General features: G+C 55.5%; 1 protein-coding gene across 1 annotated transcript; it reads right to left on the reverse strand.

Annotated features, from left to right (window-relative positions):
* Nucleotides 1-1472: 1472 nt before the first annotated feature.
* On the reverse strand, nucleotides 1473-2675 carry LOC124527536 (interferon-induced transmembrane protein 3-like). The gene is made up of 2 exons (XM_047100595.1): nucleotides 2406-2675; nucleotides 1473-1834 (listed from the first exon to the last, which is right to left on the reverse strand). The coding sequence occupies exons 1-2, from the start codon at nucleotides 2589-2591 to the stop codon at nucleotides 1640-1642; spliced, it is 381 nt and encodes a 126-aa protein (XP_046956551.1). The 5' UTR covers nucleotides 2592-2675; the 3' UTR covers nucleotides 1473-1639.
* Between the last annotated feature and the right edge of the window lie 16364 nt (nucleotides 2676-19039).

Raw genomic sequence — 19039 nt, forward strand, 5'->3', positions numbered from 1 at the left:
GGACGTAAGTCTGGGCAGGAAAGTGGGAGACCGGGAATGAACTGAGGAGGCTCCAGGGAACGTGGGGTGTGAGGCCCAGTGGGTGCAGGGACAAGCAGGAGAGCTCGGAGCAGGACAGGCAGGAACTGGAGGTCCGGATACAAATGCACACAGCTGGCCAGGTTCCACCCGCTGCGCGTCCCAAAGGCTGAGCCCCCTGTCCAGCTGGGCAGGGGCCTGGGGCACGTGGCCGGCCCTTCCCCTGACCCCGGCTGGCCCCTGGGCCATCTGGAGCAAGCCCTTCCGGGACCCAGAGGGCCGGATCCACCAGCGTCCCCTCTCTACCCCCCACCTGCCTGGGGCCGTCCCACTGCCGCTCACACCCCTGGGACCCCTGCGCGCTTCACGGCCCACCCAGGGCACCCCAACCAGAGTCCCGCCCAGGGACAGGGTGTGCACAGGTGGACACCGGGGGTGTGGACCTTGTGCGGGGACTGAACCGGGAACCCAGTGTGAAGAGCTGCAGACGTCAACGGGAGGGGAGCCGCAGGGCCTGACCTGGCCCCACTGCAGGAACCCAGGCGAGCCTGGCTGTCCCAGCGGGCGAAGCGCACGGAGACGAGGGGCTCCCTCCCTGACCGCCGCCTGTGGCCACCGGGACTCGCCAGTCAGCCTCTCCGGGGTGGCTGTGCAGGGCCTGGGGGCTTGGCCACCACAGTGCGACCCCACCCAGTCCCTCTGGGGCCTGGGACAGGAATGCCTGCCTGGGGCAAGCTCTTCCTGCAGGGCTGAGGATGGCCTCCGGGTCCCCAGGTGCAGCCTGGGCTCTGGCAAAAGCTCACACCAAGGCCTGAGGCCCCAGCGGCTGGGAGACCCTTCCTGGGGCACCGGGCAGTCGCTCCCCCTGCAGGGGCAGTCGCTCCCCCTGCAGGGCCGGTTCCGTTTGGGTTGAGGGAGTGAGTCCTTCCCCTCAGGCTTCCTGTCCATCGGGGCCTCCTCGCCAGGTCCGATGATTGGCTTCTGCAGTCAGCCCACGGTGGAGAGCTCTGTCCCCACCCCCAGCCCCAGAGGAGCAAAGACAGAGCTGGGGGGCTTGCCGAGTGCAGCGAAGTCTAGAACTCCCAGGAGGGGCTGGGAGCCCGCGGCTCCGTCCGCTGCGCCCACAGGTGCCAACCCCCACGGCCATCCCAGAGGGCCCGAGCTGCCCGTTCCCGTTCTCTCCAGCACCGCCCTGCCACACACCTGGGGAGGGACCCTCACCCTCAGGCCCAAGGGTGCTCTGCACACGGGACCTCCTCGCGCCAGGGTCCCCTATCCTAGGACCCCGGTGCAGCTGTTGTTCCCAGCAGGAGGCCAGAAACCAGCACCAGCTGAGGACATGCCCTGCCCCAGCCAGAGCTGCACAGCTGGGCAAGGGGGGCGGTGGGCTCGGTCTCAGGGGCAGGCTGGCGACTCCCGGCAGGGCCCCCCACCCAGGGGACGTCACCGCACCGTCACACACAAGGGTACTTTATTGCGTTCAGTTGTGGTCAGGGAAGTCTGCTCAAGCACAGGGTACAGGGGTGGGTGCTGAGGGACGGGCCCAACACAACAGCCCAGGAAGCATGGGAAGCACGGCCACAATGGATGCTGGAGGACTGGTGTCTCCTGCCATGAGCAGCTAGTGGTAACCACTCTGTTGCCTCATAGTATGCATTATGTTTACTGAAAACACCAGTGCTCCAGTGAAGAAAAGAATGATGAATATAATGGTCAGAAGGATGCCCAGGACCAGGGCCCAGATGTTCAGGCACTTGGCGGTGGAGGCATAGGTCTGGGCCCCGATCAGGTCACCCACCATCTTCCGGTCCCTAGACTGGGGAGAGGAGATGGAGAGGGGGATCAGGGGCGGGTCCTGGCGAGAGCCAGGCTGGTCCCCGTCCACAGCAGCCTCCACATGCCCTTCGCCCCGGTCGGGGACCCACCCCCCTTTCCCAGAGCCTGAGCGGGACAGCGGCCCTTGGGTCCCGTCCCTCCTGGGGCCTCCGGCTCCTTCTTCAGACTCTCGGCCTCTCCTGGAGACCCCAGGGCGCCCCCTCCCTCTGCGTAGGTCCAGTCACTGGCCTCACACCCCATCAGGGCCGAACAGCCTTCGACTACCTCGTGTCCATTCTGGACCAGACTTGAGTTCGGAGTCCAAAGTGTGGAGGATGTAATTTCCCTAATTATTCTGGGAAGGAGACCTTCTTGGGGAGGGTGGGGACATAGGGTGACCCTGCCATTCCCATGCCCTCCCATGCGGCCTCACCCTGTTCTCTCCCTGGGAATAGTCACACACACGCTCACACACACAGGGGCTCCCCGCACACCAGGCACCCTCGGGGCAGGCGGACCTCCGCAGGCTCACCTGCGCTTTCTGGGAGAACCCCCCCAACACACACACCCACCTTCACGGAGTAGGCAAAGGCCACGAAGCCCAGGCAGCACCAGTTCATGTAGACTGTGTTGAACAGGGACCAGGCGATGTGGTCGGGCACCGACGTCTCAGTCTTGATGTTGATCACGGCGGTGGCCGTGGGAGCTGGGCCTTGGGATGCCCCCATCACAGGAAGATCATGCTCCTCCTTGATCATGTTTAAGTTGGGGAAATACCTTGTGGGCACCAGGGAAGAGGGCCAGGAAGTGCTGTTGGGATGCCAGAGCCTTGAACTTTTGTAGGGTGAGGCCCGGATGTGGGTGGTCCCTGCTAGAGCTCAGCCCCATATCAGGGTCTCTCTCCCTGTCTCAACTCAGTACTTCTGCTTTCTCAGAAGTTTCTTTTTCCTGGTGTTTTGTAACTGGGTGACTTGGTCGGGCACTAGGGACATGGAAGGAGCACTGGGTGTCAGGCTACACCAGGGCGGGGCAGGAGGAAGGGCTGTGGTCTCAGGGGGGCTTCCTGTCCCAGGCTCTCAGGTCGGGTCCTGTCTCTGCTCCCCTACCACATCCTCCGTCAGGGGTGTGTGGGCCCTGAGGACTTTTCCTCGGATGTGAGTCTCCCCCCACTCCCCCCACCCCAGCCCCAAGCCTGCTGCAGGCTGCCATATGGACTCCACACTCCAGCCCCCAGAGAGAGCCCCCCCGAAGCCCACACCTCAGCAGCCTCCGGCATCTCCCAAGGGTCCCGGAAACCGGGAGCCGGCTGTGGTGGGAGAAAGGAGGATCCGGGCCATTTGGCAGCTGCTGGGAGCACAGGGCCAGCATTCCTGAGCACCCCACCCTTCCTCCCTCCCTCCTGCCCCATCACGTCACCTAAGGGGCAGGATCTTAAGGGAAAGATGTAAGGGTTAAATTGTAGTGTAAGGCGAACGTGTAGCTTGAGAGATAACAGCTTTGTGTTGACACTGTAGCTTGAAAAATAACAGCTTTGTTCTGACCCTGAAGGTTAAGAGATAACAGCTTTGCTTTACTCTTGTAAATTAGGCTTCACCAATTAAGGAAACAGAAGTTCAAAGAAAAGAGCATCAGAGGCAGGGTCAAGGAGATCCACTGGTTGCAACTTAAAGGCAGAAAGTCTAAAATAATCACCTCTTCCGGCAACTGTTTCTAACTCATCTGGGAACTATTTCTTTTATCTGTTCCCAGGTGATGATCAAACGATGTGATCGGCTATAAAAACTCTGTACCCCGGCTGTTGGGGGCCGCACTCCCATCAAAAGTGTTGGTCCCGATCTGTCGGCCTTGTCTCTCATTGCAATAAACTTTGTTGTGACTGTCACTGGTGCCCATAGCATTCTGTTTCAGGAGTCGTGTGGATGCAACAAAGGGTGGAGAGAAAACACACAGAGAGCCGACTCCTCAAGGGGCTTGCCCCACTGCTGGTCCTTCCTGAACTTACACACTTTCCTCTTCCGTCTCAATCCACCCCCACGGAAAGATGGGGTCATCAGAGAAAAAGAAATGTCTTACCTGAGGTAAAGCAATTCCTGTAACTCGGCTGCTAGATGGCCACACTGTCCCCCGCCCTCCCCACCCCCAGCCCACCTCTGCACACCAAGAACAGGGCGGATGGAGGCCTCGCGCCCCCCCCCCCCCCGCCCCAATCCTGGCTCAATGCCACTGAGCCACCAGTGCCCCTGCTCTGCTCTCTGTGGCCTCAGGCCAGGCCCATCCCCTGTCTCCTCTGGAGCTTCCAAGGCCCTCGGTGCCTCCTCCCTGTCCTGTCGTGTGACCACACTTGGTGGCCCTGTTGTCCTCACTGCCCTACTGGTGGTCCCGGACCCAGGTTGGCTCCCATCCCTCTGCGGCTTCGAGGCTGGCCTCACTGTGGCCACAGAGTGAGTTCCAGTGCAGAGCTGCAGTAACTATAAAACACACGTCCTTTTGAAGCCTTGGTGAGAAAAAACCTATTTATGAGATATGTATTTCATTGATAGCATTTTATATTGGTCATATGTTGAGATATTTTAGATTTATTTCTTCAAATAAAATAGATCATTAAAATAACTCTTACGCAGGGGCACCTAGATGGCTCAGTCGGTTAAGCGTCCGACTTGGGCCCAGGTCATGATCTCCTGGATCATGAGTTCGAGCCCCGTGTCGGGCTCTGTGCTGACAGCTCAGAGCCTGGAGCCTGCTTCGGATTCTGTGTCTCCCTCTCTCTCTGCCCCTCCCCTGCTCGCACTCTCTCTCTCTCTCTCTTTCTCTCTCTCTCTCTCTCAAAAATAAATAAACATTAGGGGCGCCTGGGTGGCTCAGTTGGTTAAGCATCCGACTTCGGCTCAGGTCACGAGAGACTCTGTCTCTCTCTCAAAAATAAATACACATTGGAAAAAAACTCACTCATTTCCTTTTGCCTTTTTATCTATTTTTTTTTAATGTTTCATTTATTTTTGAGAGAGAGAGAGAGAGAGAGAGAGAGAAACGGGGTGTTACGGAACCAGGCTGGAACGCTGGCGGAAAAACCAAGCGGCACTCAGAGAGATCTGGGTGGATCGGAGATTTATTTAACACTGGCGGGCTCAGAGGAGACCATTTCTCCAAAGATCTGAGCCCCAAATGCAGGTGGGAAGGGTAATTTATAGCGTCATCTTCCACATTCGTGGCAGCTTTGCGCATGCGGCAAACAGGGCAGGAAGAACCCGGAAGAGGAGTCTCAGGCTGGGAACTGGAGCTTGTTTTAGTCTCTTCAGCTATCTTGTGGTGCAGAACTTTACTTATTTTCCCAACATTCCCCACTTTGATGCCTTTTTAAAAATCTTGTATCAGGCATCACTTTTTAGCTCTAGGGGTTGGTACCCTCGGAGGGCTAAGATGCGTGCTGCACTTTGGCGAGCAAGAGCGTCTTCAATAAAACATATCAGGGTGTTTAGCATACAGGGGCCAATGGTCACAAGCAAAATTATGGAAAGGAGGGGCCCTGCCAGGGCAGGGAGCCAGGATGCCCAGTCTGTGAGATCCCATCCTCTCCATTGAATGATATTTTCCTGTTGTCTACACGGAATTCTTTCCTTGAGTTCCTTAACCCTTAGTCGTGACTATTCCTGACTGGTTTACAAAGTAACAGCATTCTTTTCCAAGGAAGATGCAGGCGCCCCCTTTCTCAACAGTGAGGAGGTCAAGCACCCATCTGTTCTAGAGGGCAACTCCCGCCAGGGAACTTATTTGGCTTTGTAAGGACACTAGGGAGTTGGAGTCGGCCACTGTTGGTCCCACAGAAGAGCCTTTGTCTATGTTAACGCCTATCCCCATGGCTATTCCTGCCCCAGGTGGATGGTAGTAACACAGCTCATTTAGCCTAGGCCTTAAGGCTGAAGGTTATTCTAAACACCAACTTTTATCCTGAGAATTATCAGTCTCTTCCCCCCCCCCCCCCCCCCGCCCAAGCTAGACGCACATACATCATTGTAAACATCATTGAAAACACTTCCCCAAAATGGCATTGGCAACCTCCTTCCTGGCAGGCAAACCAGCAGACCGAAAGAGGTTACAACAGTATGAGCTTTTAAGCCCCTGATTTCTTCCATTCAATGTGCCCCACACTTACAAATGGGGCCCAGATTAGAGGAAATCAATACCAACAAAACATCCTATCCATAAGAGGAAGTGAGTGCGAACAGGAACATCTCTCTATTTCCCCAGCTTTCTGGGGCAGCCTCTGCCAACCTGATGGCAAGGAGTAACAGTCTACTTATCTTAACAGGCCGGTGATTCCTCAAGCTTCTGCCACGCGTAGACCAGCCAGCTTCCGGGGTGTGGCTGGAGCAGGGCTGAAGATCGGACTTGGGCCAGTCTTCCCAAGTGTGGGGCTCCTCAGGCCTGGCCCTCTTGACTCTGGAGTGGTGGACCCCTGGAGTGATACCTGTACGAGGCCCAGTCCACAGTCTTTGACCTCGACAAGTCCCCTGGTGAGAGGGGGTGTAGACATGCAGACAGCCCCTCAGCACAAAGTGCAGGTTTACATCCTGGTCACTTTGGCCGGTGATGATGGTGCCAGCTTTGGCACGATGGGGCAAGACCGGGCCGTTCAGGAGGGAGCGGTCACCGGTCCTCTCCAGGTCCAGGGAGTGGGGCCCCGATGCGGTCAGGTGGCTGGCCAAGAGTCCCCCTTGGCTCCTCGCTAGCTGAGGTGTTGACCACCCGCTTGGAGCCACACCCGGGGCTGGTGCGGTCCGGGAGGCGGGGCTGGGGAAGCGGCTAGGGGCTGGATCTCGCGGCTGAAGGACCCGCCGCAGCCTCCCCATGGTGATCCGTACCACCCCAAGCTCTCGGGGTACTTGGGGGACACGGCAGAGAAGGCCTCCACGGGCAGCCGCAGCACCATGGAGTCTCAGGCCACCCGGGCAGACACAGTGCCCCTGGGCGTGCCGGTGGCCGGTGATGACGTCCAAGATGCTCAGGAGGCCGTTGGCGCTGTCCCCAAGGACCACTTCCTTCCCATCGGGCCCTGGCAGACCCAGCTCCAGCAGCCCATCCCGCACCACATAGGTTCTGGCATCCGGCTGGCCTGGCCGGAAGACGCAGTCACCCTGGCTGAGCCGCTGGAAGACCATGTGTCGGCAGAGCTCCAGGAAGAGCGGCTTCTCGACGCGGCCCAGCACCCGGACGTCCCGGAGCATGTAGAGCGAGCGTCTCGGAGGGCAGGTGGGAGTTATTCGGGTCACCCTCATCAAGTCAGCTTCAAGCACCGCGGGCGGGTGCTCCTTCTGTGGCCACGATGGCGCCTCCTTCTGGATGCCGGGACCCATGATACCTGGGGCCAGCCGGGGCTGGGGATTCCTGAACTCATTCGCAGTCTGCATTCCAGCAGGAGGATGAATACATACGGCTGTGACCGTTACCTCGACTCCATCCCCAATCATCGTGTCCAGCACCTCCTTATCAGCTGCTTTCTCAGCGGCTCTGTCGGCTGGACGGTTTCCTTGTGCTGTAATGTTGTCTCCATTCTGGTGTCCTTTGCAGTGTAGAACTGTTAACTTCGGAAGCCACACAGCCTCGAGGAGCTTTCTTCCCTGCCTCGGCAAAGGCCCTTTCCTTCGTAGATTGCCTTCTCTTTGTGTGTCTACAGTAGCAAAGGCGTACTGGGACTCGGTTGAGTCACTTGTCCTTGAGAATGGTGAGGGCTCGGATCAAGGCGTGTCCCTGCGTACCCTGCCTTTCGAACGCCCTCTGTGATGAAATTTCTACCATCACTGAACAAGGTGAGTGAGGTCTGGGTTCTGTCCAGCCTGGTCACGCAGATCTGGGCAGCTTGCAAATATTTTATTGGTCACCTCAGAACAGCCGTGAACTGGTTTCCACTCCTCACAAGGTAGGAAAGTCGCAGGGTTCAGCATCTGCACTGTTTAAGAGTGACCAGTGGATTCTCACAGAGGAGCCCCTGGTATTGTGCTACCGAGAGTTGGAGAAGCATGAGAGTTTCTTCTCATGCACAAAGAGATTCCACACTGAAACAGTGTGTGGCCAGCCAAAACCTGCTGGCAAGGGGCCCTCAAGGATGCCCAGTGGTACATCGACCTCATCACCTGGAATCTGAAAGCAGTAATCCCCCCACCAACCTACCACACAGCTGTCTATCGACTCTCCTCCCCCCCCAGGACGAGCCCAGTTCTGGCTCTGCAGGCATTGCCAACGAGAGGTGAGAGTCCCTGGGCCTCTGCGGCCTTCCTTTTTCACTCAGGGCTGAGAGCTGCCACCTCTCCCAGGCTGAGACACAGCAAAGTTCTCTTAAATGAACACCAAAGCATAAATCCACTCCACCATCAAGAATCACCTTAGGGCGCAGTCTCAGCCTCCTCCTTGGGGCTTCTGAAACACACATCTTTCTGACCCAAGCAGGTACTGAGATATGACTTCACGGAATGACTCAAACCCTTAGCCCTCCATCACACTGTGTGCCTATGGGCGGAGAGGCATCCACACCCCTAGCTGTATCTGGAGATGTAGGAAAATGCAGGAGTAAGGGGCAGGGGACAGAGACAGAAGTGGCTGTACCACCTTTTCTCAAAGTCACTTTAAAAGGCTTCTCTAGGGGCGCCTGGGTGGCGCAGTCGGTTAAGCGTCCGACTTCAGCCAGGTCACGATCTCGCGGTGCGTGAGTTCGAGCCCCGCGTCAGGCTCCGGGCTGATGGCTCGGAGCCTGGAGCCTGTTTCCGATTTTGTGTCTCCCTCTCTCTCTGCCCCTCCCCCGTTCATGCTCTGTCTCTCTCTGTCCCAAAAATAAATAAACGTTGAAAAAAAAAATTAAAAAAAAAAAAAAAAGGCTTCTCTATATTCGGCAGACCGAGGGCTGATGCCTGCCCTGAGGCAGCCTTTATCTCTAGAAAGGCGGCTTTGGCTTCTGTCCGGAGGGTTCTCGATCTGGTCCTACCAAGAGATCATAGAGGGGTCTTGCTGTTGCTGAGAATCTGGGAATCCAGATTTGGCAGCATCCCGCAGCCCCCAGGAATTCTCATAGCCCCCCCTTCGTTTGGGGCTAGGGTAGGGAGGTGATGACCTTCTTTTTTGTCTAGCCCTAGTGTTCTTTTTCCATGAGACCCAATACCCTGAGTCTGACAGTACTTGGAGAGGGCTCTTGTGCCCTCTGTGCAGTTCTCTCGGGTATTGCTGGCAAAGAGGAGGTCCTCCACATGTTGGAGAAGGGTGCAGCACGTGGCCTCCCTTGGAAAGCCAGCGAGGTCTCCGGCCAGTGCCTCCCCAAAGAGGGCAGGAGAGTTCTAAACCCCCGTGCGAGGTGTGTCCAAGTCAGTTGCATCTGACGCCCTGTGTCTGGTGTGGTCTAGCTGCAGAGGGTGTACGGGTTTGGGACCACCGAGTGCAAGACTTGAACTGGTCGGTACCCTCCTCCTGGCTTCCTGACTGGCAAGAGCAGGGTGTTCAGGATGATTGGCATTCAACCAGAATGCCTGATTTCTTCCATGCCTGCCCTTGCCTCTTGTTGGGGGGCATTGCCGCTGTCTCTGCAGTTGAGCCCCTGGGATTTACTCTACAATGATGGGCCCGGTTGTGGGCAAGTGGCGGGGGTGGGGTGAGGGGGAGGGGTTGTCCTCGGCCCACACAGTGGGGAAGGCAGACCTGAAGGGGGGGACTTCATATGTGTGGCCCCTGAATTCACATAATCTATTCCTACTTTGATGTCCTTTCTCCTTGCAGAAGGCACATTGTTCTCTTGCTAAGGAGGTTTTGAGCCTCCCCCCTCTTGGAGGCTGGACCTTCCTGTCTTTTAGTTGTGGCCCTCTTGTGCCTTGTGGTCAAATGGGGTATAAACCTCACATAGCCTCTCATAATAATCCCCAGGGGATTCCCCTTGGGCTGGGCATATTCATGGGCTTCTTCGCCCCTGCTAAGATCCCCCAGAGGAGAGCCTCTTGGTATCTGCGGCTGTGGACCGGCATCTGGAGACCACCTGCACCTGGCGGAGGGCGCAATCTGGCCACTGGTTCCAGAGGAGAGAGAATCTGCCAAACCTGGAGGTGGTGGGGAGATGAAAGGCGGCACAGTATTGGGAAGCAGGAGGTTCATACAGCGGGGACAAGATTGGTTCTTCCTCCGGCTCACCGGTGAGAATTTGTGGAGGTCGGGACTTATACAGGAACTGATCAGGGTAACCTGGGTCTCTGGAGACAACATGCCAGGTGCAGCAGACCATTGGGACATCCAAGGTTCTCTCAGAGGGCCCTCCTCCACCAAAAGTGGGGCATTCTAACTCACATAGGGTCCTTAACTTGCCGGGGGTTATCTTAATTCCATAGTCTCCCGAAAGCTCCTTCTTTGCTCTGTCCCGACCCCATGACGTTCCCATGAGGCAGAGTTGCAAAGACAGACAGAGGGATAGGGGTGCCCCCTCTAATGAGGAGACCAGTCAGATGCACATCTGGCCATGTCCTGAAAGAACTTAGGTGACGCTTAGCCGTATTGGTCTCAGCTTTGTGACTTATAATCGGAAACTATTCCCATGCCGCCATAGACTGTATGCCATTCACCACGGAATCGCAGACGGGCCCACTCAGACTCCGTGGGCTTTTGGGGATCTTAAGGGTGTCCATCTGTGGAGCCACAGAATCAAATTCGGCAGGCAAGCCAGACCGAGTCGCACATTCACACTCACATACACACCAGAGGTTATGACATTCCTTCCCATGGAATGCCTACAGATGAGACCACTGAGGTCTCCAGGGAGTGATCAGGTCCCCCTTCCACCACTGTGAGTGGGCAGGACAGGACAGAATTGGGCCCCGGCCTTACCGATATCCGACGTCGGGTCCAGATCCTCGCCTGCCAAGTCTCCTCGAGTCCGGTGGGAACGGCGGAGGGGGGCCGACCCAAGGTGACCAAGTGGGAGACTGCCAAAATCCAGGCAGGGCGCGCCTTCTCCCTTGTGACCCCTCATTCTGTCACCGCCTCGCCGTTCTCCCAAACTGGTGGCAACAATGGGCCAGTGAGGTTGGGTTTCCCAGTCAGGGAACCACATATGTTACGGAACCAGGCTGGAACGCTGGCGGAAAAACCAAGCGGCACTCGGAGATCTTGGTGGATCGGAGATTTATTTAACACTGGCGGGCTCAGAGGAGACCATTTCTCCAAAGATCTGAGCCCCAAATACAGGTGGGAAGGGTAATTTATAGCGTCATCTTCCGAATTCGTGGCGGCTTTCACACGCACGGCAAACAGGGCAGGAAGAACCCGGAAGAGGAGTCTCTAAGCTGGGAACTGGAGCTTGTTTTAGTCCCTTCCGCTATCTTATGGTGCAGAACTTTACTTATTTTCCCAACACGGGGAGGGGCAGAGAGAGAGGGAGACACAGAATCCAAAGCAGTTTCCAGGCTCCAAGCTGTCAGCACAAAGCCTGATGCAGGGCCTTAACTCATGAACCATGAGATCATACCTGAACCGAAGTTGGATGCTTAACCGACTGAGCCACCCAGGTGCCCCTCCTTTTGCTTTTTTAAAATGTGGTTACTGGAATATTTAAAATTGGGTTTGTGGAAAATAAATTCAAAATGAATTAAAGACTTAAGTGTGAGACAGGGAATCATTAAAATCCTAGAGGAGAACACAGGTGGTAACCTCTTTGACCTTGGCCACAGCAACTTTCTTCTAGAGATGTCTCCTGAGACAAGGAAAACAAAAGCAAAAATAAACTATTGGGACCTCTTCAAGGTAAAAAGCTTCTGCAGTCAAGGAAACAATCAACAAAACTAAAACGCAGCCTATGGAATGGGAGAAGATATTTGCAAATGACATGTCTGATAAAGGGTTAGTAACAAAAATCTATAAAGAACTTATCAAACTCAACACCCAAAACACAAATAATCCAGTGAAGAAATGGGCAGAAGACATGAATAGACATTTTTACCAAGAAGACATCCAGATGGCCAACAGACACATGAGAACATGCTTAACATCACTCAGCATCAGAGAAATACAAATGAAACCCACAATGAGAAACCACCTCACACCTGTCAGAATGGCTAACACTAACAACACAGGAAACAACACGTGTTGGTGAGGACGTGGAGAAAGGGGAACCCTCTCGCACTGTTGGTGGGAATGCAAGCTGGTACAGCTGCTCTGGAGAACAGCGTGGAGGCTTCTCAAAAAACTGAAAACAGAACTACCCTACGGCCCAGCAATTGCACTACTAGGTATTTATCCAAAGTTTACAAAACCACTAACTCAAAGGGATACGTGCCCCACGCCCCCGTGCTGATAATAGCCGAAGTATGGAAAGAGCCCAAATACCATCCGCTGATGAATGGGTAAAGAAGATGTGTGTATATACAATGGAATATTACTCAGCCGTAAAAGAGAAAGAAGCTTTGCCATTTGCAACGACACGGATGGAGCTAGAGTGTTATTCTAAGGGAAATAAGTCAGTCAGACAGAGACAAGTGTCATACGACTTCACTCAGATGCAGAATTTAAGACACAAAACAAACGGACAGAGGGGGGAAAAGAGAGAGGGGCAAACCAAGAAACTGCCTCTTAAACACAGAGAACACACTGATGGTCACCAGAGGGGAGGTGGGTGGGGGATGGGTTAGACAGGTGATGGGAATCACGGAGGGCACTCGGATGAGCACCGGGTGATGTATGGAAGTGTTGAATCACTACATTGTGCACCTGAAACTGATATTAAACTGTATGTTAACTGACTGGAATTTAAATAACAACTTTAAACAATAAAATAGGTTTGTGGCCTCCACCCTACCAAAGTCACGCCGTGGACGGTCTGTTGGTGGCAGATAAGAGGACGTGGTCCTGGCAAGGTGTCATCAGGCCAGGTACCAAGAGGAGGGCATTTGGGAGAGACTCACACTTCCCTGCTCTCATGCGTCTTTCACGGATGGGCCAGAGTGTCTCCCCGCATCTGACTCTGGCCCAGGGCAGAGAGGTCACACAGCTGCCCATCTGCCCCCCAGTCCCGGCAGCAACTTGTCAGATCGCCTCGGAACCTTGCTCACAACAGGACGTGCTCTTCCTATTTAAAGTCTTGGGAATTTTGCAAGGCTTTTTCTGATGAATTTCCAAGAGCAGATAAGCAGAGGGAAATAACAAACCCGTAACAGAAAAATTACCTGGCTTTCTAACTGCATAGGAAAAGAAGACTGATATTTCTGCGAACCTACCCAAATGGCTACTCTATCAAACCAAGTATCTCACATGTGCGGGGTGCAGGAAGACGTCTCTTCTTCCTCTTGTGAAGCCCACATTCTGGAACTTCATGAATTAGCGTTTTAAGGGAAAAGGTCTCTTACTGGCCAGACAAGCAGGGAATAAATAGGGTTTCACTTCACAAAGAAATAAGGAGCAGATGGCATTCGGCCTCCACAAAAGCAATCTGAAATACTCTCCCTTAGTAGGCTCCCGGTCTCCCTGGAGGTGCGGAGTCGAGAATACGGTGTCATCCAAGGCCACAGCCCCGCCCGTCCCCAGCCCGGGCTGCGGTGCTGGCCGCACAAGAGGTGCCTTCCAAAGCTGCGGTTGTGCGGTGCGCCTCAGGGTCAGCTGGACAGGCAGAGCTTGGAGACGAGGCCTGGACAAGCACAGAAGATTGGGACAGACATGGCAGAAGACCTGGAGACCAGGGCAGAGGATGGAGAGTGCTCCTCGGTGGGTTTCAGGGGTGGGGGGCTCTGCTCTCTTGCACACCCACACACCCGGCCCTGGAGGCTGGGGGTGCTGGTGGTTCGGCCCCCCGGAGCCCCCCTCCTGTCCCCCGAAACCCGCCAGGTCCTTGGGGCCCCATCAGCTCCACTCTGCAGAGGTCACCCGTGCCAGCCACCGAGACGGCAGCTGTCTTTGCGCTTCGCGATGGCAGGCAAGCCCTTGCCCGCCCGCCTGAAGTTAGTCGAGACCGGGACTCCGCGGCCAGAGAAACGGGGCTCTGAGAGAAAGGGCGTGTCTTCCAGGCAAGATGGCGTGCGGCCCACCGCGTTCCCGGGGCGCTGGGGCGCTCGCGGAAGCAGAAGCTCCACCCTCGGTCCCTGAGGACAGCCCACGGACCCCCGGGCAGCGCAGCCCCACGTTTGAGGGGCAGCACGAGCAGGAAACCAAGCTTTCTCTGAAGTCCCTGAGACTTGGGATTGCTCGATACCGCAGCACAGTCTGGCCCACCCTGACTTTCACAGGGACTTGATGCCATCTCGTAAAACTTTGAAAATGCGGCCTTGGCCTCCCGCAACAAAGACACCGTTCTTGGGGCCGGAAAGACTGACCCACGTAACGCCGTGTGCAGCTTGACCGGGCCGCAGGGCCCAGATGGCAAACCTTGCCCCCTGGGTGTGTTGTGAGTGTATTTCTGGATGCAATTACCATGTGAATCAATGGACCGAGCGAGGCAGGAGCACCCCCCCGCCCCCCCCCCCCGCACCTGCTCCGGTGTCGGGGCGGGGTTGGGGGGATGCTCCTCCAATGTGTTGGAGGCCTGACTAGAACACGAGTGTGGAGTAAGGGAGAATTCACACTGCCCGCCTCGCTCTGAGCTGGGACTTCCGTCTGCTCCTGCCGCGGGACCCCGACTCGGGCCGGAGGGCACGCTGGCTCCCGTGGGCCTCCAGCTTGCAGGCGGCAGACGGTGAGCCTTCCGAACCACACGAGCCGACTCCCTGTGTGACTCTATTTCTCTGGGGAAGCCAGACTAACACAAGCAGTGAGGAGAGCAGACGGTGAGTCGCCCGCCCTGTGCTGTTCGGAGGAAGGACTGCAATATAATGATTTATAAGAAATAGATATTTGTCATCAGACCGCCAAATACAGTTCTCAGGCACATCTGGTCTTCATGCACAGCTCCCGAGAAAAGGTGACACAGGGTCTTGTTATTAGTGACGGTGCTGCTGGACCCACCCACGGGCGGGACGGTTGGAGCTTTCCATGCCCCCAGAGGTTGAATCAGCAACGGCCAATGACTTAGTCAATCATGACTATACATTAAAGCCCAAGAGGACAGATTTCTGGTCCTTTTTCTCTTTTCAGACGTCCTCCACACGGGGGACCAGAACTCTCCCACGTGCCACCAAGCTCCACAAGTGCGGACGCTCCTCTGGGAGACTGTTGATTCGTGCCCTCGGTCACACCCTTCAACACACTCGTCACCATAAGGAAGTGTTTCCCTGAGTCCCGTGAGTCGCTCTAGTAAAGTAAAAGAACGTGAGGTGAGGGTTGGAGCCTCCGGTCCGTCAGGATCTCTGGCGACGGCCTGGGGCTTGTGACTGGCATCTGACGTGGGGCCGGGAGCTGTCTTGCAGGGCTGATTCCTCAACTGTGGGCTCTGACACTATCTCTGGGCAGACAGTATCAGAACAGAGTTCTCTGACACCCAGCTGGCGTCCAAGAATTGGCTGGCGCTCTGGGTGGGGGAGCACCCCCATGTTGGAATTCGGTCCAGGAACCCGGACAGACAGACCAAGAGCCCAAGACGCGGGCAGCCCCAGGGTAAGATGGGGGACAGCCCTGTGCACCGCTCACCGCTGCCTGCGTCTTTGGCCTCGTGCGCTCAGGACAGGACCGGCTGCTCACTGAGCAGGAACAGAGAAACCGAGAAAGCCCAGACCACCGTTAGAAGAGGCGACAGCTTTTCTACCTTAACCAGTAAAAGACGAAATGGCAGACTCCTGAGTTCTAAGGCTGAGCGTTGCTGCGAGAATCCGATCAGCGGTGTGGCCCGGGCACCCGAGCCTCACAAGCCGGGCACCTGCAGTCCGGGTTGAGGGCGGAGGGTGATAAAGGGAAGAGACACAGCACAGCTGAGCACCAGGAAAGAGGGAGCTAACGGTGTGACTCTTGGCACATGAACCTGACTGAAATTAAACCGACATCTTAAAAGTTGATTACATACACGGAGGACTTCTATCGCCCCGAGGAAGCTGTGACCCCAGTTGCCCAGCACCCTGCTTTGAGAGAGTGCGGACGAGGGGTGTGGGAGCCCCTCCCGGGGGCAGCCCCTCCTGGGGGCAAGGACCGTGCCCACCTGGGGTCAGGGGCTCTCACCAGAGCCACCTGGAGGGATTTCAGAATTCCTGCCCTGCTCCCCCCTCCAATCAGTGCCATCCCTGCTCGTCGGCTGAGCGCCGGGGGTGTGGAGGTGACTGGTTCGTCTTTTCAGTTCTGAGTTCTCCCACTTGAGAGGAGACACATCTGGGCTGGAAGTGGCGACTTTGATCACTTTTGATCTTCATAAAACCGGAGACTTCGGGATGGTGCTGTCAGAACGTGATGGTCCTTAGTCCTGTCTGCCAAACGCCTCTGGCTATCCTGGGCTGGGGTAGGGTTGTAGCTCCCCGTCCCCTGGAATCCAGGCTGTGACTCCCTGGGTTCCCTTCCTCCTGCCCCAGTGACCGCGGAGACACATGTCAAGGTAGAACCTTATCTGGTCCCTGCGTGACTCTGCAAGAGTGCAACGAGGGCGGGACAGAGGTCCTCCAGGCTGTGTGCTGCACAGCCTCGCGCAGCCGACCCTAACTGAGGCACCTGCCTTGGGGTGGTCGTCAGCAGCCCTCAGATTCTCTCCTGTTCCTTGGAGATTTTAGTCTTGGCCTCACACGTTCCCCAGATCTTTTCCAGGCAGAATTTGGGGACTTCAGAAACACAGTCTGTGACGAATCTGCCCCTGAGATACTGAATCCGGGCTCTTGGGTGCACACACTGTTAGCTTTTCTCACTGTGACACTTAGCAAATATTCAGCAAAGTGCATAAAACATAAAAGTGGGGGCGCCTGGGTGGCTCAATGGGTTGAGCGTCCGACTCCGGCTCAGGTCATGATCTCACGGCTTGTGAGTTCGAGCCCCGCGTCGGGCTCTGTGCTGACAGCTCGGAGCCTGGAGCCTGCTTCGAATTCTGTGTCTCCCTCTCTCTCTGCCCCTCCCCTGCTCATATTCTGCCTCTCTCTGTCTCTCAAAAATAAATATACGTTAAAAAAATAAATAAAACATAAAAGTGCACCTAACGAGCTGCTGGACTGTGGTGCCCGTGCAACTACGGCCCAAGTGAAAACCATTGATGCCCCAGCAGGCACCTGACCCCTGCGGTAACCTCCCCGCCTTCCCGCCAGGGTCACTGCTCTCCAGACTTTATGGTGAACCCGTTCTTGCTTTTCATCCAAGTTCTAACCCCCAAGTGTGGGTTACACTGAACCTAAGTGAGTTCAGGATAACCCCAAACACTGTGCTTTAATTTTGCTCGTTTGGACTCGTGAATGAACCCTTGCTGAACCTCCCTTCACCCGGTGTTACAGCCGCGAGCCTCGCCCATGTGCGGCTGTCGTCCATTTCTTCGAATTTCCATGTCGTGCTCCATGATCTAAATAAGCCACAGCTTGTCTGCTCTCCTGTGGATGGCCAGTGGTGCTGGCGGCCGTGGCTGTGTATTTGTGTTCAAGTGCCTTTCCTGCACGCGGATCCGCATTTCCGTGGTATGTGTGGCAGGTCAAGGGATATAAATGTCTCCCACTTCAGTGGACCAGGCCACGTTGTTTTCCACAGTGGCTGCTGCGACACACATTCCCACAGCTGGCCCTGGGGGTCCCTGGACCCTCCCAGTTCTACAACAGTAGCCACTCAGGGCGTCGTGAAGCGATATCTCTTTGTGGCTTTAATTCGTGTGTCCCCGATGATGCGTCAGGTTGTAGCAAGTATCTATACGCAATAAGGTTGCATAATACATGGCCACAAAACCTCAGTGGTATACACAATATACGTCTGTTCTTACTCAAGGGTCTGTGAGATCTCAGGACTCCGGGCTGGCCTAGACTAGCCTCCCTTGGCCTTGCCTGGGCTCCCCCGTCACTCTGGTCAGCTGCAGGTGGGAGGGGACAGCTCCTCTCTCACAGGATTTTTGTAAAGTAGGCTCTACACCCAACATGGGCTTGAACTCACAACCCTTAGGTCAAGGGTCTCGTGTTCTACTGACTGAGCCGGCCGGGCGCCCCAGCACGGGCTTGTTCTTACGGCCAGGTCAGGGTCCCCACAGAAGTCTTGGCACTGGCCTACCTCATGCCGTGTTGTGTTAACCACAGCACGTGGGGAAGGCCGTGGCTGCAGTGACCCCCAGCCTGTTGGGGGAGGGGGATGGAGACTTGGGGCACGGGCTGCAAGCCACCTACCAAAGAAGCTTGGCCACTTTACGTGTGCTCCGTGGCCAGCTGCTATAGAGACACAGGCAACTGTCCGTGGACTTTGTACCCAGAACCCTCCCCAGACTCTTGCTAATTCTCACGGTATCTCTGCGTTGTCTGGCATTTATTAGTTCATTATTTTGTGTCTTCCTTTGAAAGCTTGAATTTTCCCACACTCTTCCTATTATTTTAGTGGTTACTTCATAAATGATGACATAACTCTGGTTTCTCAGAATCTGAGGCCATAAGTTGTTTTTATCTGCTGGACACACGAGGACCTTGGGATCTCTCAGTCCCACTGACCTCCTTCCGGATTATGCGTCGTTGTTGTGCTTTTTTTTTTTTTTTTTTTTCTGACATACCAAGATGTGTCGTTGTTTGCTGTGGCGGATACTGAGTCCGCATGGACACACACTTCGTGTCCCTGCCCTTCACCAGGCCCTCAGTGTTTGCCATCCAGACTGGTTTCCTTCTGGGTGAACAGCTCCCTTAGCGGGAGCTGGTGACCAAAGCCCCTTGACTTCTATTTTCCAGAAAGTATCTTCATTTCACCTTCTTTCTTGCGTATTTGTAGTTGGCGTGGAGTTTCAGATTGGCACTGAGGATGCCGTTTTGCGGCCTTCTTTCCCAGCTGTCACTGATATTATAAAATCAGCTACAGTGTAAGTTTTATCCCTTATTTGAAAATCTGTTTTTAGGGGCGCCTGGGTGGCGCAGTCGGTTAAGCGTCCGACTTCAGCCAGGTCACGGTCTCGCGGTCTGTGAGTTCGAGCCCCGTGTCGGGCTCCGGGCTCTGGGCTCTGGGCGGATGGCTCGGAGCCTGGAGTCTGTTTCCGATTCTGTGTCTCCCTCTCTCTCTGCCCCTCTCCCGTTCATGCTCTGTCTCTCTCTGTCCCAAAAATAAATAAAAATGTTGAAAAAAAATTTTTTTTGAAAATCTGTTTTTATCAGGCTGCTTATAATTTTATGTCTTTGGTTTTCTGCAGTTTTGC

Source organism: Lynx rufus, unplaced genomic scaffold (genome assembly GCF_022079265.1).
Source record: "Lynx rufus isolate CCGP_SWC_20201006 ecotype Redwood Valley unplaced genomic scaffold, mLynRuf1.p SCAF_50, whole genome shotgun sequence".
In the NCBI taxonomy this organism is placed as follows: Eukaryota; Metazoa; Chordata; class Mammalia; order Carnivora; family Felidae; genus Lynx; species Lynx rufus.